The sequence below is a fragment of the Schistocerca americana genome, chromosome X, assembly GCF_021461395.2.
Source record: "Schistocerca americana isolate TAMUIC-IGC-003095 chromosome X, iqSchAmer2.1, whole genome shotgun sequence".
Lineage (NCBI taxonomy): Eukaryota > Metazoa > Arthropoda > Insecta > Orthoptera > Acrididae > Schistocerca > Schistocerca americana.
The window spans coordinates 576,698,140-576,717,881 of record NC_060130.1 but is presented as its reverse complement, the minus strand read 5'-3'; the positions used below and the strand labels follow the sequence as shown (position 1 = coordinate 576,717,881).

Genomic DNA, 19,742 nt, shown 5'->3' with positions numbered 1-19,742 from the left:
GCTCTGAGCACTATGGGACTCAACTGCTGAGGTCATTAGTCCCCTAGAACTTAGAACTAGTTAAACGTAACTAACCTAAGGACATCACAAACATCCATGCCCGAGGCAGGATTCGAACCTGCGACCGTAGCGGTCTTGCGGTTCCAGACTGCAGCGCCTTTAACCGCACGGCCACTTCGGCCGGCGAAGACAGTTCGGCTCGGCTGGGGTTGTTTGCGTCTGGACGCCGAGTGGGGCCCGATGGGAAGTATGGACCGTGATTTTACGGTTAATAGTGTGGACAGCGGCGTAGTGTGCCGTTTAACTTGATTCGCAAGGGGAGCAAAATCTCGCCTGTTGTAGTTTGTCGAGCCTGAGTTTGAAATACCTTCTATGTGCGGCGGGATGTCATTTCGTCCTCCTGTCTCTCCGTCGCTGGGATTGCTATCCTCGTTTACCGTCCCATGGATGTATATCGATGGGGTACTCTACTAGACGCTGGTGGTGGAAGTGCGTCGTTCAGCGGCACGCTAGTCTGGGTGCTTTATGTTTGATCTTCAAGTGCATAGTCACCACACACAACACAATGATGGCAATCTACGCGGATGACACCGCCATCCTTGCGCAAGATTGGAAACCATCAAACATTACCTCACGCCTACAGACTGCACTCAGAGTGGCCGAGCCTTGGTTGGAGAAATGGCGTGTTAGAGTAAACGTCGACAAGTGCGAAGCCGTTCTGTTCACTAAAAGACCGAAGCAACTGCGCAAACACCGCTACTGCAGACCAATAACTCTACATACACGTCCAATACGTTTCCGCGAGAAAGCCAAATACCTCGGTGTCTGGCTGGACCGGAAATTACTCTGGGGGGACCACATACAACACATGATCAACCGAGCTAGCGCGAGGCTCAAACAGCTCTATCCTATGCTCAACAGGCGTAGCACACTAAACAGAAGGGTGTCGAGGTCCATGTACATGACACTTATCCGACCCCTGATGACGTACGCAGCTCCCGTCTGGGGATACGCTGCGCCTACACGCCTGCGCCGTCTGCAGCTCATACAAAACAAAGTATTCAAAATCATAAGCAATGCTCCACGATACACACGCATCGCAGACCTTCACCGGGAATACCGACTTGAGACTCTCACGGAGGTAATCCACAAACTCACCACAAGACTATACAGAAACTCCAGACATTCGCAGAACCCGTTTATTCTGAATCTGGGGAACTACGACCACAACCATAGATGGAAACATAAAAGACCAAAAGACATACTTGCAAGGACATAACATCTATGGCCAAGCATACGCAAACATAACGGCACAGGCGAGCCCCTGTTAATCAGACGCACTTACTGGATATCCAGCTGAAATACACTGCCGAATAACTGGCACCACACAGGGAAGCCGTACCGTACACTGCATGCAAACAAGCTCCACACATCCCCCACACAGTGAGATGATCTATGGCCGATCTCCCACTACTGTATAACGATCTTGATTGTTCCAGGAATGTAGCAGCTGCAGCAACTGGGACACATCGCCATCGCTTGTCACGGTAATGATGCATGATACCTATACTAACAAATCCAGCCTTGCATGAGCTATCGCAGCTAGTAAGCCACTACTGCTCTTACTACCCATCCCACTGTCGCAGAGGTTTTTTTCCCACGGCACGAGCCATGGCACTTTTTTCCCTCTGCTCTTCAAATCGCTACCCTCACTCGCGTTTCGTCCACTATCTATCACCTGATGACCGTGTTAATGCGTAGCCTTACCCAGACGCACGGACAACATCACAGCCCAGCATCCTGTGATCCACTTACTAGATAACTAACATGTTTACGGAGGTGACAGTAGAACTTTTAGTTTGGTCACCACGTTGGTGCGGGGGTGGAGGGGCCCCATCTCTAAAAAAAAAAAAAAAAAAAAAGTGCATAGCCTTCGAGTGGCACTCCTTAGAGTTTGCCTTGCGCAGTTATATTGGAGTTTATTTTGTTTTGTGGTGCTTCCGCTTTCCGTTAACGAAGGTTAAGCTTGATTCGGCACTCTGTACGACTCTTGGCACCTCAGCAGGCGGGTCGGAGCCACCTTCGAAACTAAACGGAAGCCTTTGTATTGAGAGCTCTTGTGTTTTGCATATTGTTCATAAATTGTTGTTTTGGTATTAAACTGGCTGAGGTTTCTTATGGATTTCCCGGCATTTGGTCTGTTGTCCGGCCCGGGCTAGGTCTCGTTGTTTTAAAAGTCGGTCCTTGTTTTGGCTTAGTACGATTTTGGTTTACTGCCTGGTGGTTCTGGTAGTACGCCGGGTCGCTGTGGTTGGGTTGCATTTTGTATGGGGCTGTGTGCTCGGAACCGTGGAGTACCATTTGTGTAAACTGCTTCACTGGGGAGTACTGATCGGGCCATTCTTGGTTCTCTGCTGTATGAAATGATTTTATTATTATTTTAAAGTAACATTATCACCTAAATGATTTAATTCTTGTTGCGTTAATTGCAACTTGGCTACTGAGAAATTTAGTAGTGTAATTACGGAAGATTTAATAGTGGCACATGCCCCTTTACCTGTTTCGTAATCTGTTATTTACCGAAAGACCTTAAGCTCATAGTCATATGATATGATTTTGGTTCAAATGGCTCTAAGCACTATGGGACTTAACATCTGAGGTCATCAGTCCCCTAGACTTAGAACTACTTAAACATAACTAACCTAAGGACATCACACACATCCATGCCTGAGGCAGGATTCGAACCTGCGACCGTAGCGGTCGTGCGGTTCCACACTGTAGCACCTAGAACCGCTCGGCCACTCGGGCCGGCCGATGTGATTTTCTTAAATTATTGTATTTCTATGTCATGTTATTTTTTTTTTAATTTTCTGATCAGTGGTGTACTGTTCCAAGTATTAAAATGTTTCAGGTAGCTATTACTTGCGTGGAACGCGCGGAACCGTAACGGAGAGAGTAGTTGCGTGCCTTACGTGTCCGTTGTTGGCGCGGCCTGGTGCCCGTTGTTTGTTTTGGTGTATCTGGGTTCAGTATTGTGTTGCCTCCTCCCTTGCGGCCGCGTCGTGTTCTTCTCATAAACATTTCCTTCAAGGCATTTTAATTAATTTTATGCTAGTATTATTTTAATTTCTTACATTGGTAAAATTGTTGGGCCTTCATTATGCACACTGTTTGTCATAGCGGAGTTGATGTGCCATTGTAATTTCTTAAACTCCATTGTGTGTGCCCTTCGTGATACATATTGTTTGTCATAATAGATTTGAGTATGGCAATTATAATGTTTCATATATCGTGATGTGCCTGTGTAATGGTGCAACAAATGGATGATTGTTATTTCGGTTTTTGGCGCTCTTCATGCCTTCTTTCTTGTCCCTATTGGTACGCTATCCTTGTACTTGTGTTGGTAAACCACATCATTTCCGATGTGATACAAAAGTGGAAACGGGAAGGGACACATACAGCACAAAAACGTACAGGCCGACCTCGTCTGTTGACTGACAGAGACCGCCAACAGTTGCAGAGCGTCGTAACGTGTAATAGGCAGGCGTCTATCCAGACCATCACACAGGAATTCTAAACTGCATCAGGATCCACTACAAGTACTATGGGAGTTAGGCGGGAGGAGAGAAAACTTGGATTTCATGATCGAGAGGCTGCTCATAAGCCACACAACACGCCGGTAAGTGCCAAACGACGCCTCGCTTGGTGTAGGGAGCGTGAACATTGGACGATTGAACAGTGGAAAAACGTTGTGTGGAGTGACGAATCACGGCACACAATGTGACGATCCGATGGAAGGGTGTGGGTATGGCGCCCTCGCTTGGTGTAGGGAGCATAAACATTGGACGATTGAACAGTGGAAAAACGTTGTGTGGAGTGACGAATCACGGCACACAATGTGACGATCCGATGGAAGGGTGTGGGTATGGCGAATGCCCGGTGAACATCATCTGCCAGTGTGTGTAGTGGCAACAGTAAAATTCGGAGGCGGTGGTGTTACTGTGTGGTCGTGTTTTTCATGGAGGGGGCTTGCACTCTTTGTTGTTTTGCGTGGCACTATCACAGCACAAGCCTACAATGATGTTTTAAGCACCTTCTTACTTCCCACTGCTGAAGAGCAATTCGGGGATAGTGATTGCATCTTTCAACACGATCGAGCACCAGTTCATAATTCACGGCCTGTGGAGGAGTGGTTACACGACAATAACATCCCTGTAATGTACTAGCCTGCACAGAACTCTGATCTGAATCCTACAGAACACTTTTGGGAGATTTTGGAACGCCGATTTCGTGCCAGGTCTCACCGACCAACATCGATGCGTCTCATCAGTACAGCACTCCGTAAAGAATGGGCTTCCATTCCCCCAAGAAACCTTCCAGCACCTGATTGAACGTATGCCTGCGTGAGTTGAAGCTGTCATCTAGGCTAAGGGTGGACCAACACCATACTGAATTCCAGCATTACCGATGCAGGGCGCCACGAGTTTTTAAGTCATTTTCAGTCAGGTGTCCGGATACTTTTGATTACATAGCGTATATAGACATAGCCTGCTGCGTCGGCAGTTCCTGTTCTAGTGGCTAGCGTTGCTACCTCTGGATCACGGGAACTAGGTTCGATTCCTGGCCGGGTTGGGGATTTTCTCTGCCCAGGGACTGGGTGTTTGTGTTTCCCTCATCATTTCACCACCACCACCACCACCACCACCATTCGTGACAGTGGCTAAATTGGACTGAGTAAGGAAATTGGACTGTGTGAAAAATTGGGACTTTGTATGGGCGCTGATGACCGCGCAGTTGAGCGCCCAACAAAACCAAACATCATCATCATCATCATCATCATCATCATAGCCTGTTGCACAAGGTGCTCTATGTTTTTAAATATTTTAGCCACGATAAATATTTTGGAATATGATATTTATATCCACTTGACATCTTACGCGCGAGGCCACCGTAGAATGAACATGCTTTATAACAAAAGATTTTCAGACCTGAAAATGATAGCATAGTCTGTTGAAAACGCTTGTCTTAAATAAAAAAAATATTTTATGCAATCCTGGTTGTTGATTTGTTTTTAAACGGATTGCCCTTCAGTTCTCTCAAGATAGGAAAATTCAGTCGAATATAGCGAAACTTAGCAACCGTTCTTGCAAAGAGATAATGATCCAGTTAACAACCAGCATCGATAGATGTATATTAATACATATTCTTAAGTAATGTCTAAACAATAAAACTACAAATACTAGTCCAAAGAAACATATACGACGACAATGTGAAACTTTCTCGGTCTGGAATGAGAGGTGTGTCTACCAGCCATCAAAGCGCCGGTATGCCTACGCTGTAATAGGCAGACTTCATGTATCGGAAAGGTAATGCTCAACTTTCTCGGAGATACCTTTATGAGATTATAAACGGAAAAATAATGACGACTACAAAAGTTTATGGCGTAAGTAAAACACCACCTCAGCTACTGTTATATAAAAAATGGTTCAAATAGCTCTGAGCACTATGGGACTTAACATCTGTGGTCATTAGTCTCCTAGAACTTAGAACTACTTAAACCTAACTAACGTAAGGACATCACATACATCCATGCCCGAGGCAGGATTCGAACCTGCGACCGTAGGGGTCACGCGGTTCCAGACTGAAGCGCCTAGAACCGCACGTACTGTTATATAATTTCCCCTCACGATTACGTTCGATGAACATCTTCAGGTGTCCTGCATTATATCATAAGGTAAGGACATTCAATAAACCGTTATATTACAGTACTCACTGATGTCCGTGACTTCGTCGGGTGGTTTGATACATATCAAAGTAGTTTCAGTTTCACGTGGTCTTGCGCCAAGCCCTATGATAGAATAATGAGGAAGAGGCACGCCGAAATGATTCAGCTATACACCGTACTTGCCCATAAGCAGGTTGAAAACAATTCGTGTTGGTGTAAGTAATGGAAAAGGTTGCTCTAGTCTGAGCACCAGGGAAATAAACTGTATGTAAATGTGATTTGACGCCGGTCTTACTGTCGAAAACAAAATATCGATTTCCGAGTACTTTTAACCTAAGATTGTATATAGTACGAGAGAGCAACATTTGATCTTCCTAATAATGAATAAATTACGACTAAAAAAGTAGAGAGACAATATACAATATAATGAGTCCTGTAAAGACAACAACGCCACTCTTAAGAAATACCGAGAAGCTTGATAATAAAACTGTTTTTAAATTATAAATAGCAAAGCACACAAACATATTAAGTATACTATATTGACAGAACCACCAATGATGAAGCTTTTTAAATAAAATCGAAATGATTTGGTGTAAAATTAAGTCAAATTGTCATTGTTAACTAGGACAACCTGTGTGTCGGCAACGATTCTCTTGCAAAACAATGAAACAGAAGCACGAATCGTTGGAACATGCACTCTGTTCAACAGATTTGACATCGGCTGATTCAGACTTATTGACCAACATGTGTGCATGGTCAGTAATAATCGATCCAATTCGTAAACAGTTTTGTACTAGTGAAGGAGGAGAAACAACATAAAAAGCAAAGTTTCATAGTGGATTTTTCGTTAGAAATAACTTGACAGCAGGTCACCGAATTATTTAAGAAAATCTAAAATCAACGTTAATATCATACCTTTTAAATAACGGAAATGTAGTGTGTTCTAGTGAAGACAGTTTCGCAAACTTAACTGACATGGGAATAAAGAAAATCTGTAAGACTGATAACATTTACAGTGTGCACCACGAAACGTTTCGGAATGAGTAAATTTGACTTGAGGCTATTCATCGAAATTACGAAACGAAAAATGCGACAAAAGCCAGTTTCGAATATGCAAATGACTATCGAATTTAAAGAAACCTGATGATCCTGCAACGTCCTGCCATTGTGCGGCACTCATTTCCTATACACAGTGAAGGCCTAGACTATTTTCAATTGTAATTTCTTCGAAATGTTCAATTTTCACGAACCGATGAATGGCGATGCCCTGATACGAAAACGGCTTAGTACTTCACTGATTTCGCTGTCACGATCTATCCTAGTTACCAAATTCCAATTAATTAGCCTAATTACTTACCGTGTTCCTGTTTTATGTTTGGTTTTCTTTCCATGGTGTAGCCTGCCTGGCCCACACCATCCCCATCGGCCTCAGCTTTAACTGGGACTGTAAAGAAAGACAATTACGACCATTACAGTACACCCAAAATTCTCGCTTGCCACTGTTCAGTACTAAATAGAGAAGTTCATTAGTTACAATCGAGAATCAGTGACAACGAATGAAATAAGATGAGAGTATCGTGCACTTTAGCGGTCTTAGCACCCACACATAAATTTTTGCCATTACAAACAAAATCACACAATGTTGTGCAGGTTTTCTAAGTTACTCCTGTGAACACAAAAAGGAAAATGTGTACCTTCTTTAATATACAGATATTCAGAAACTTGACTGCTGGCCATTAAAATTGCAACAGGGAGAACACAGTAACGAAATTTTACTTACTTCTCATCTACAGCAGTGTAAGATGAATACACAATTAAATTTTTAGGTGACATTTGGGTATATAGCGTGCGCATTTAGTATAGAGCTGCCAACACTGACAGCGACAACGGCTCTAACTCTTCTGTGCATGAAGTCAAAATGAACTGGATGACTGGTACGAGTATGTCATTCCACGCTGCTTAAACACTGTGCCAGAAATCATCAATAGCGTTGATTGGCGAATGGCGGCATAACTGTCTCTAGGCCCACGACCAGATGTTTCCAATCTCTTATACACTTGAAGGATGTTCTGGCCATGGCAACAACACGACAACACAGGAAGTATGCATTGTTTCGTAATATTCTTGAAAGATAACATCAAAGAGACCTCGAAGATAGAGCACATAGACCGGCATAGCACGTCAGAAAAGTAATGCCGACTGTCCGAAATACACGCTATGCGAAACACAGGTGATCTTAACCAATGTTGAAATGTAGGTTCAACCACCTTCCACCATGCAAAAGCACTGAAATCGACGCGTTTCGCAGAAGGAAGCCTTCATCGTCAGAAATGTTACATAAAAGTGCATAAAAATGATAAATATAGAGATAAAAACATTAATATTTCGTTGTCACTTCCCTTGTAACCTTGTCTTCCTAATATGTGCTTCTATATCATTCGTTTAGTCGATGAAACAAAGTAAAAAGAATCGGAGTATGCTGTCCTGAATATCGACAGCCTTACAGCAACAAGTAATCGCGTGTACAGTCAATATACCTCAAGCAAGGAGACACTGGAAGGTCTCTGTTGGATTCCTTTCATGTTAATTTCTTAAATCTGTTGTCATTTACGGCATACATTCCACTTCTAAATTTACTGTGGTGTTTCTGACTCCATCTGGGAGGAGACTGAGCAGTGGAGCATGTTACTTTTACACATAAACAAGAACGATCTGTCACACTACTACACTTTAAAACACAGTTTACATGTAATTCATGTCACACAGTCTCAAATGGAACCTACATCCGCTTTCTTTTATATAGTGTATATGATAAGATACTGTCATCCCCCTTCCCTTCTGTGTGAAAGGATGAATGAGCAAATGTATTTCTAGTTGCATGCTTGATGGTAGCAGACAAGCCTGTCTGCTAGAGAACAGCCGGGCGAAGTGGCCGTGCGGTTAAAGGCGCTGCAGTCTGGAACAGCAAGACCGCTACGGTCGCAGGTTCGAATCCTGCCTCGGGCATGGATGTTTGTGATGTCCTTAGGTTAGTTAGGTTTAACTAGTTCTAAGTTCTAGGGGACTAATGAACTCAGCAGTTGAGTCCCATAGTGCTCAGAGCCATTTGAACCATTTGCTAGAGAACAGTAGGACCAATGTTGGAACAGGTAGCTACGCTTTCTAAAAACAAAGAGGTTTATATTCTTGGTATGGTCCTGTCCATCCCTTGTCATGTTGGTATAGGAAGCTGCCTCTCTGGTCACTTCCGATTGTATCTGTGAGGCACCCTCGGTAGGGGCCCACGCCAGTCGGTCTGCAGCGAGCGTCTGAAGTGGTAAGATCTCCGGCTAAGCGCGTCTCTGCTAAATCCGTAGGACAACGGATTTCTTAAATTCAGCCTAACTGAAAATTAAATCACCTTTGTTTCAGGTTTATATCTAAAATATATTACGTTATCTTAAATTGCAGTGCAGTGTAATTCGAGTGTGAAGTTCAGAATATCTTCCAGTAGTTGCTTTGTCACTACTTTGTGAGTAAAGTGGAACCACACGTTGATGATCCGTAACTCTAACTAAGATCATCAATCTTACATGCGAATGTGTGTGAGATTATAACGTTTCGTATTGACAATATTTTTCAATATAGCAACTTTTCTTTATGTTCAACCCACGTGGGGTGTACTTTGTGAGACCAGTACCATGTGCTTATATAATTGTTTGACCCATCAGGTTAATAGTATGACGATAGTAACCAGTTCGAGGTTTTTCTTTTGCAAATTGCGTTTCGATGTAATTTATTTTAATTATCAAAATTATTGTGGAGTTACACTCTTTGTGTAAACTAAGTTGACCACGTGAAGCATGTGGTGTAATCATCAAAGTAGCCCTCAGCTATTCTTTTCGGGAAGATTTCACAGAGAGTTAGTATGAATTTAGTATACCAGTTTGTGGTAATTTCATGACGGACAGGATTGCGCTACGAACGTAACTTCTTTGGGTGAAAATTGAATCAGCTGGTTGTGGTTAATTTCCTCTTGCATATGTTTCAACGTTCTTCATGTGTTATTTTATGAATGCAGTGCTGTATGCAGTCTCCCAATCTTGGCTCCATATTTGATGTGTTCCGTAAGATTACAAATTCACATTTGCACAATCCTAAATAAGGCAACAGTTTAGTTATGAATCAAGTTTAATTTGCTGAAATTTTAATGGAACAATGATCAATGTTAAAATAAATGTCCAAATATAAACTGATTTATTTCTTTTTATTTAAATTCTCGTATATATATATATATATATATATATATATATATATATATATATCACCGGTTGTCGTAAGATGACTATTAAAGGTTTGTAATTAATCTTAATCTGGTTGGCAATTTGGTAAACTAGACTGGATACCTGGTGAAACAGTTGCTCAGTAATGCAAGGATAACTTCCCCAGATATCTCCCAGCTTTTAACCCGCTTTTATTATCTTGAACATCAGCACCGCTTTCAGAACAACTTAATGCATCAACTTCACAACACCCTAAATATAAGCGCATAAGCAGCATGAGTGAGCACTTCGTGATCGTAAACAAGAAATAGTAGAGATATCAATGATCAAAGATAATGCAGAGCTCTGTGCAGATGCTTAGGAGTTCGAATCTCTTCACGAACCTAATACGAGCAGTACCTAACGCGCGTATTACACTGTGGAAAATTTTTGTCAAATATCTTCTATAAAAAACGTTTTACAACATCTTTGATGGTGTACTGTAGGGTACTTTTACCATACTTTTTTTAAAACAGGAGTTAGAGCGCGATATTAGCTTTTATAAAAGGTTTGTCGAAGAAATTGTCTATGAAAAAACCTACATGGGAATTAAAAAAATCAAAATTAAGTATTATTTAACGAATCATTTAAAAAGGAGAAAAAGATAACCGCAAGAAATTGTCTATGAAAAAACCTACATCGGAATTTAAAAAATCAAAATTAAGTATTATTTAACGAATCATTTAAAAAGGAGAAAAAGATAACCGCAAGAGGAGAGTTCCCTAACAGTTATAATGTTCAGCGAAAGAAATTTAGCGAATTGTTGTCCGACATTGACGGCCCACAAATACATCGACGGAAAAAAAAACTCAGCACCAAAAAATAATTACAGTAATCAAATTTTGGGAATACCTTTGTCTAAGTAACATATTTAGGTGATCAACATTGCAAGATCACAGGTAAGCGCGAGATAAGCCACTGCAAATGTGAAATAGTGGTACATTAATAGCCGTGTAACCGCCAATATGTTGAATGCAAGCAATCAAACATGTCAATCTGTCGGATGGAGTCCCATGCCTGTTGCACCTGGTCAGTCAGCAAAAGGACGGTTAATGCTGTTTGTGGATGATTGTCGTCCGTCATACGAAATCACACCCCCGACCATGGAAATGGAAATGAGCGTTTGGCGTCATTGGCCGGGAGGCCCCTCGCGGGGCAGGTCCGGCCGCCATATCGCAGGTCTTATTACATTCGGCGCCACATTGGGCGACCTGCACGCCGGATGGGGATGAAATGATGATGAACACAACACAACACCCAGTCCCTGAGCGGAGAAAATCTCCGACCCAGCCGGGAATCGAACCCGGGCCCAGAGGACGGCAACCCGTCACGCTGACCACTCAGCTACTGGGGCGGACACCCCCGACCATAACTCCAGGTGTAGATCCAGTGTTTCTAGCGCGCAGACACGTTGGTTGCAGGCACCCAACTGCCTTCCTCCTAACCAACACACAGCCATCACCGGCACTGAGGCAGAACCAGCGTTCATCAGAAAACACAACAGAGCTGGATCCTGCCCTCCAATGGCCTCTCGCTTGACACCACTGAAATCACAAATGGTGGTGGTTTAAGGTCAGTGAAATGCACGTTACAGAGCGTCTGGCTCGGAGCTAACCTTGAAGTAACCGATTTAAAACAGTCTGTTGCGGCACTGTGGTGCCAACTGCTGCTCAGATTGCCGCTGCAGATGTAGTACGATCCGACAGAGCCATAGGCCGAACAAGACGGCCTTCCCTCTCGGGAGTGGTAGTCCGGAGCCCAGTCTTCTTGAGGCAGTACATTCCCGTGACCATAGCTGCCAGCAATCATGTACAGTGGCTACATTCCTGCTAAGTCTTTCTGCAATATCGCAGAAGGAACCTCCAGCTTCCCGTAGCCCTATTACACCTCCTCGTTCATCAGTGAGATGTTGGTAATTGTGTCGTTGTCGCCTTAACATCAACTCGCCAAGTCCAATCTCAAACGTAACTAACGCTCACGACCTTTACAGCGTGTATTTAAAGCAAACCTGATTTGCATCCTCTTTGCGGCGCTACTAGCGCCACTCTTATGTGACTAGTGGAAAATCTGAATAGACGTTTCTTAGATGTAGAAGCACATCCACCAACTTTCGTTTGTGTCGCATATCTCTTTTTTGATGTTCCGATTTTTCCCGTCAGTGTATATTGCAGTAATTCTTGTTAAATAATACTGCTGTAGTTTACCACGTAAAAGTGATGATTATTACGGGGATGCGGTAAAAATGCGTATCGTCTCCTTGTTGACTGAGGCACTGCTGGTCGACCATGTAGAACACGTGTAATCCGTGCTGAATGACGTAATGTTTGCTAACGTCACTGATGTAAGAAGCACTGGCAATCAATGTTAGAACTTTATAGTTTTTTGTATGTGGTACACATCTCGGCTTATGTACTCAATACTAAAATCAGTTCATTCGGTAAACTTGTCCTTTTACAGTCGCTGCTTTCATATTCCTGCACGATATAGCAGTTCACGATAAGAGACACATCTGAACATTGGAATTTTAACTTGGCAGTCTACGTTCTCTCTCGAAAAGAGTTTCGTTAATACACGTGTCTTTGCACTACTCCAATGTCGCAGCCTTTATAATATTGGGTGGAAAATGAATCCATAGCGCCTAACATTTAAATACACTTTTTCCATCATTGGTCACAGTCAACAATACATTGAAAAATTGTCTGTATGTTGGTGGTAACAAATTCACCATCCGTGCCCGTCCACCAGCCAACAACCAACCTTTCACAATTGCGGTCCTCTCATTTTATCAAAACTCGCTACATAACAACATACATCTAGACTCTCTCTCTTGCAGGATATTACCACAATTAAATCTTATTAAACTTTTTGAATTTAAACACGTACAAATCACTTCAAGATTGACAAAAATATTAAATAAAAAACAATAAAAGCAGCAAAATAAAACCCATTCAGTCTGTGACAGTGATAAAGGAAACACAAAGTGGGGTGTATTACATTACAGAAGGGGTGTATTACATTACAGATGTTAACAGGGGACCTAGAAACGACGGAGAGGCTCCGTCCCCGACGCAACCGCAGTGGTCCACAACCCCTCGACGACTACCGCAGTCCACTTCACACCTCCGCCGCCCCACACCGAACCCAGGGTTATTGTGCGGTTCGGCTCCCGGTGGACCCCCCTCCCACCCCCACCCCCCGGCCCACTAGGGAAGGAAGGTCTCATACCAGACGAGTGTAACCCCTATGTTTGCGTGGTAGAGTAATGGTGGTGTACGCGTACGTGTTCCTGTTCGGAAGGAGTTATACACCCCGGCCGACTCGCCGCGCATGCACGAGCAGCAGCACAGCTGCCCTCAAATGCAAGAGAAATAATAGCGTGCAGTTGGAAGAAACAGGGAAAGCGTACTTCTTTGCGCAGCAATCGCCGACATAGTGTAGCTGAGGCGGGATAAGGGGAACCAGCCCGCATTCGCCGAGGCAGATGGAAAGGCGCCTAAGAACCATCCACAGACTGGCCGGCTCACCGGACCTCGACCCAAGTCCGCCGGGCGGATTCTTGCCGGAGACCAGGCGCTCCATCCCGCTCCGGAAAGCCGTGCGTTAGACCGCTCGGCTAACCGGGTGGGCATGCATGTGTATAGACGGACTTACGCTGTTATCTTCAGAAATAACATTACCAGTAGTCGAAAGGGGTAGCTTCAGAAGAGTTGAAATATCCCTGATGGATTTGCTACTCAAGTGACATCTAACGACTTCTCAACATTCGAAGTCTGCTGTAACTGCTTCTATTGTGTCAACACAATACTCCCCGCCACCTTTTATACTGGAGGGTTCGCCTCTCGTGGCATGGTCAACTGCACATTACATAGGGGTGTCCGGACACTTCTTATCACGTAGACCTACCTACTTTGTGCGGTTGCGCTGAAATTCTAATCATTTAATAATACACTTCACTCCCATTTGAACCGAATTGATTGTCATCTTCATATTACTGCAATTTTAATGGCCAGCAGTGTATGAGCACTTAGTAAGAACACTGAGTATAATTAGTACATTATCTGACGTCGACACAGCCAGTTCTTTGAAAAGATATGCTGACTATGACAAAATTTGATATCAGTAATGGACCAGCTCTTACGGCCACGAGGACAGATAATGAACACGTAAATCACAAAACTGCAGTCTCGACTACATCTAAAACAAGCTATTACTTCAGTCAGGGGAAGTTTACGTCTACGGTGGGCGGTGGAACTGGGTTGTCAGAGGTCAGGAAGCCAGTAATTATTTAGAGTTTCCTAGCGTAATGATTGATGATACTCATCTCGGGTATACAGCCGGATAACGTCATCATCTTGGCACAATATTTCGAAGGAACAACTGGCCGCCATCTTTAGGTGAGTATGCTGATGCACAATCTCGCCGTAACTGAGTTCCAGCAGAATTACCAGCTCCTTTATACACCGCGTCAAAGGCCTCGTCGCAGTGGTAACACCGGTTTCCGTTATATCAAGGAAGTTAAGCGCTTTCGGGCTTGACTAGCAATTGGGTGGGTGATCGCCCGAGTCTGCCGAGAGCTGTTGGTTGCGGGGTGTAGTTGGCCCTTGTGAGGCCAAATGAGGAGCTACTTGACTGAGAAGTAGTGACTACGGTCACGAAAACTGACAACAACCGGAGAGCGGTATGCTGACTACTTGCCACTCCGTATCCGCGTCCAGTGAAGTCTATCGACTGAGGATGACATGGCGGTCGGTCGTTATGTTGCACTTTCGAGACCTGTTCGGAAGGAGTTACACACCGTGGCCGACTCACCGCGCAAGCACGAGCAGCAGCACAGCTACCCTCAAATGCAAGAGAAATAGTGGCGTACAGTTGGAAGAAATAGGCAAAGCGATATTTGGATATATGGCTAGCACCACATCAATTAAAAGAATTCGCTGATCTAATTGAAGACCGCTGTTGTTTAATGTCAGATGAAATTGGAGTCCGCATCTTACTTACACTTGTCCCTACTAAAAATATTATCGGGTAATCTAATTTCAGTGGAGTCCTTCAGAACACGTTCCCAGTAAAGAGAAAGAGGAGCAACTATTGGAGTCTCATTATAAAACGTCTTGTTTCCCTCATTAAGACAATGTTCAAAAATGGTTCAAATGGTTCTGAGCACTATGGGACTTAACTACTGAGGTCATCAGTCCTCTAGAACTTAGAACTACTTAAACCTAACTAACCTAAGGACATCACACACATCCATGCCCGAGGCAGGATTCGAACCTGCGACCGTAGCGGTCACGCGGTTCCAAACTGACGCGCTTAGAACCACACGGCCACACCGGCCGGCAAGACAATGTTCTGCCACTGCGGATTTCTCTGGTGGAGCAAACCAGTGTGACGATCGTGTTCTAGACATCATTGTTGAATTGTTCTGATAATAGTCTGGCCAATACAAGCCTTCCCTCAGTGACCAGAAATTATGCATACTCCGCGTTTCCTCAGTCCCAAGTTATCCAAGACGGGCTGTAATCTTAGCTGATGGTTTCACCGGCGGTCCGAACTGAGGGCACAACGTGTTTGCTGGTCGATATGACCATTCTCCTTAAAAACAACTTTAAGATGGTCCAGTTTCAATATCAAATTTTCTGCATCGAAAATGGCATAGGCTCTCGTCACCTAAGTCCGCAAGACTCCTGTGCTTCGGCGTGGTTGATGATAGATGGTGACATGCAGATAACGACCAGAATGTGTAGTTTTAGGATATACACTACGCCCCCAAAGCCCCATCGTCATTTCTTTGAATCAAAACATCAACAAATGAAAGTTTGCCATACTTTTCAACTTCCGCTTTAAATTCGATACTAGGATGAAGACAACTGAAATGTTCTGGAAAAAAAGATTTAAAGCATTAGTTCCATGAGGCGAAACCATAAAAGTATCATCAACGTATTTAAAAAACCAGGTGAGTTTTAGAAACGAAGTTCTGAGCGCCTTGTCTTCAAAATCTTCCATAAAAAGTTTGGTAACTATGTGGGAAAGGGGGCTTCCCATAGCCACTCCGTCATTCTGCTCAAAATACGTATCATCAAATAAGAAATACGTCGATGTCAGCACATGACATAACTCAGTTGTAGGAGGAGGTGGAGATTTGAGTTTTACGTCCCGCCGACAACCAGGTCATTAGAGACGGAGCATAAGCTCGGATTGGGGAACGGCGGAGAAGGAAGTCGGCCGCGCCATTTCACAGGAGCCATCCGGGCATTTGCCTTAAGCGATTTAGAGAAATCACGGGAAACCTAAATCTGGATGGCCGGGTGCGGACTTGAGTCGCCCTCCCGAATGCGAGTCCAATACGCTAACGACCGCGCTACCTCGCTTGGTACGACTTAGTTGTTTCATCGTCGAGTTCTTACCAATTAAGAACAGGGACTCTTCCAGAGGAGCCCAGGGAATATGTGTCAAGATGACTACATTATCCGGCTGCGTTCCCAGGAGAGTATCATCAGGATGCCAGTAGTTCACCACCCTGGGAGAAGCTCGGAGTAGCCATCAACCCCAAGGCGTTAGCTGTATACGACCCGCGGAGAGAAAGTGCTGCGGTCAGCAAGCAACCTGTTGTCACTGGCAGCTTGCGGCATCGCTCGGCAGGTGGAACGATGACGCAAGCGACTCGTCTAGGGTGCTGCTGATGGTGGGCACACGCTATGGCCTGGGGCAACCACGCAGCTCTGGATGGGGCGCGCTAGAGCGCACGGAATCACGCCATGGACCCAGCGTGAATGAGACGGTTTCCACCAACAGTGCCTGCGCATGCAAGCGGAGGCAGAGATCATTGACTTTGGGTGCACAGGCGATGGTGGCTGAGCGGCTGCACGGCTCCGGGTTCGAACTACAGGTCACTGCGGTAGGGGGCCAGCTGAAGTAGGCCCACAGCTGGCCCACCAGTTGGAGAACGCTAAGTCAGCAGCATCAGAGTCAGCACGAACAACAGGACTGCAGTTCGCAGTGGCTGAGTTCAGAGGTGGCGGCTAGCTGATCCATGCAGACTCATAAACCCGCGTAGGTCCTTCCTCCGAAGTGGTGGCTGTCAGACTGCATACGTGTGTCGAGAGATGATTAGCATTTATACGGCTTGGATCGTCCTTGTTTTGGCAAGGCTTCGGTTCCCATCATGTAAGCCACAACAAAGTGACGTCGCACTGGGCGGCTATCAATCACGGGTTTTGCATAAGCTCAGGTATGTTGCAGAGGGAACTGTCCTGAGTACGTGGCGAGCGGCTTTTCAGGCGACGGCCTCCAATTTCCGAAAAAATCGACTCTAAAGTTTTATGCGCACCTACTACACCTGTGACTTAAGTAAAGTTTCAACCAAGACAGCATGGACCAGCGGCTAAAATTCACGCCCATTATGCTAGCAGTAAGGGGACAGCTATACTTGTGTATCTTTTTCTCTTCAATTTCATGGTACAATATCATTAAGTAGTATATGTCATACAAAATTATTAAAAAATAGTCATTTTCGCCCTAGTAACTTTTTTAATAAATCAACTATTATAACAAACTTCCTTCAAATACGTAATCCGTTAGTTATAAAATAGATTAGAGAATCGTCTTATTCGCTATCGCTTCCATCATTTGCTGTGTTAGAATTGAATTCAGGATGATATTTGTCGTAGAAGCAACCGAAACACAAAGCGATACCGTGAAAAGCAGTTCCTCTAAATTCAGAGAGATTGCTCTTTCTTCAATTCACTTCGTTGCGAAAGACGTGTATATGATAATTCCTGTGAAAGCAGGTGCACTAAACTGATGCAAAATTAAATAATATATTTTTAAGGAACCTTCTCTCGAAGCGATTTCCCTGCTAGCCTCTATGACGTCGGGAGCATTTTGAATGTTTCTGTAAAAATTTCAACCTGCTTATAAAAACTAACATCAGAGGGTTGTAAAAGTGTAGTATATTTGGGTGGGGTAATTTTTACGGTGCAAATGCATGCTTTACTTTCATCTACAAAGATCCGATCGTAAAGTAGCTGATCAGTCTAACCTCCCCAGAATCAATAATGTGAAGAAATTTTTCTTGTCGCGCGTATGGTAGAATGACAGATTTAAAAACTCTTCGAACAGCGCTATCAAAATGGCTCTGAGCACTATGGGACTTAACTTCTGAGGTCATCAGTCCCCTAGAACTTAGAACTACTTAAACCTCACTAACCTAAGGACATCACACACCTCCATGCCCGAGGCAGGAGTCGAACCTGCGACCGTAGCAGTCGCACGGTTCCAGACTGTAGCGCCTAGAACCGCTCGGCCACTCCGGCCGGCGAACAGCGCTATCGTCAAATTCCCTGATTGTATACGGGTCACAACATTAAATGTTTTGTTTTAAGAGTCAACCAGTCAATTCTACAGGCCGACCTAATTTCCCGGATATTTCTTGCATGCTTACGAAAACGTAAGGAAATATCTTTACTGACGCAGTTATACAGGATGGCGCAGTTAAAACAAGCACGCTCCCCCTTCGGATGCGAATGCAGTATATAATGAAATAGAGTAAGCAGCTACAACAACGGACAGTTTATGCAATAATCATTTGTTAGCACTTTTCAGTCAGCATTTCAGTTTATTTCATAAGTGAATTTACACTTTTTTTGTGGTTTGCAAAATGGCTTTCTCGATAGAAGAAAAAATTGAAATTGTGGAAGCGTATGTGAAAACAAGTTCGATGAAGGAAATTCGCGAAACTCTCGGAGTCAAGTATCCGTATAGGGGAATACCAGAAAATAGGGCAATACGGAGTCTGTATAAGAAATTAGAGCACCTACGGATCTGTGTAAGATGTAAAACGACAAAGAATTCCTTCAGTTCGCACACCAGACTTTACTGTATAATTTGCTGACGAATTATTCAGAGCCCAAAGAAATCTACACCCAAATTGGCCCAACACGTGCATGGTAAGTAAGAGGATTAGCCAGCGGATACTGAAAACTCTTAATTTGAAGCCATGTCGTGTGACGGTTGTGAAGCAATTAGGGACGGATGATAGTCAGAAACGTGTGGCTTCTGAATAACGTCAGTGATGGTTTGTTAGATCCTTTCCATTACATCACGAGAAGCATGATTTCATCTTTCCGGTCACGTGAATTCACAGAACACGAGATACTGGGTTAAGGAGAATACTAAAATCGTGTGTCAGCAACTACTCCATGATGAAAAAATTGGCGTTTGGTGCGGTGTCGCGCATCATTGGTCCAATATTTTTTGACACTACCGTCAACACAGTTGCGCATACGGAAATTTTTGATACATTTTGTGAACAACCAACTGAACATGAAAGACAATACTGCTTCTTCCACAGGAGTAACATGCCACACGTCTAAGGTATCCCTGGAACGAGTCGATGATGTCTTCGCTGAGGAATGAACTGTCAGCAAACATTTATGACCACCGCGTTCGCCAGAACGAACAACATCTGATTTTTTCCTGTGGGGACACTTGAAGAGAAAGGTCTATGAAACAAATCCACACAGAATACAGAAACTGAAAGAAACATCGGCCGTAAAGTTGCCTCCATCGATATGCGAACTTTACGCCGTGTGTATCTGAATGCATAGCTGTGTCTTGATGTTGCAGTGGGTCACTTTCACCATCTTCTACAAATGTATTTTTCACTGTATTTTTAATTGTAAGTTAATGTAAGTCCATTTCAGTTTCACGGGTGTGTA

General features: G+C 43.9%; 1 protein-coding gene across 1 annotated transcript in view; it reads right to left on the bottom strand.

Moving 5' to 3' along the window:
• Positions 1-19,742, bottom strand: part of LOC124556183 (suppressor of Mek1-like) — a 132,618-nt gene that overhangs the window by 56,517 nt on the left and 56,359 nt on the right. Inside the window, exon 7 of the mRNA XM_047130178.1 lies at positions 7,083-7,169. Coding sequence (XP_046986134.1) covers positions 7,083-7,169 — 87 coding nt within the window. The remainder of the gene's footprint in view (positions 1-7,082; positions 7,170-19,742) is intronic.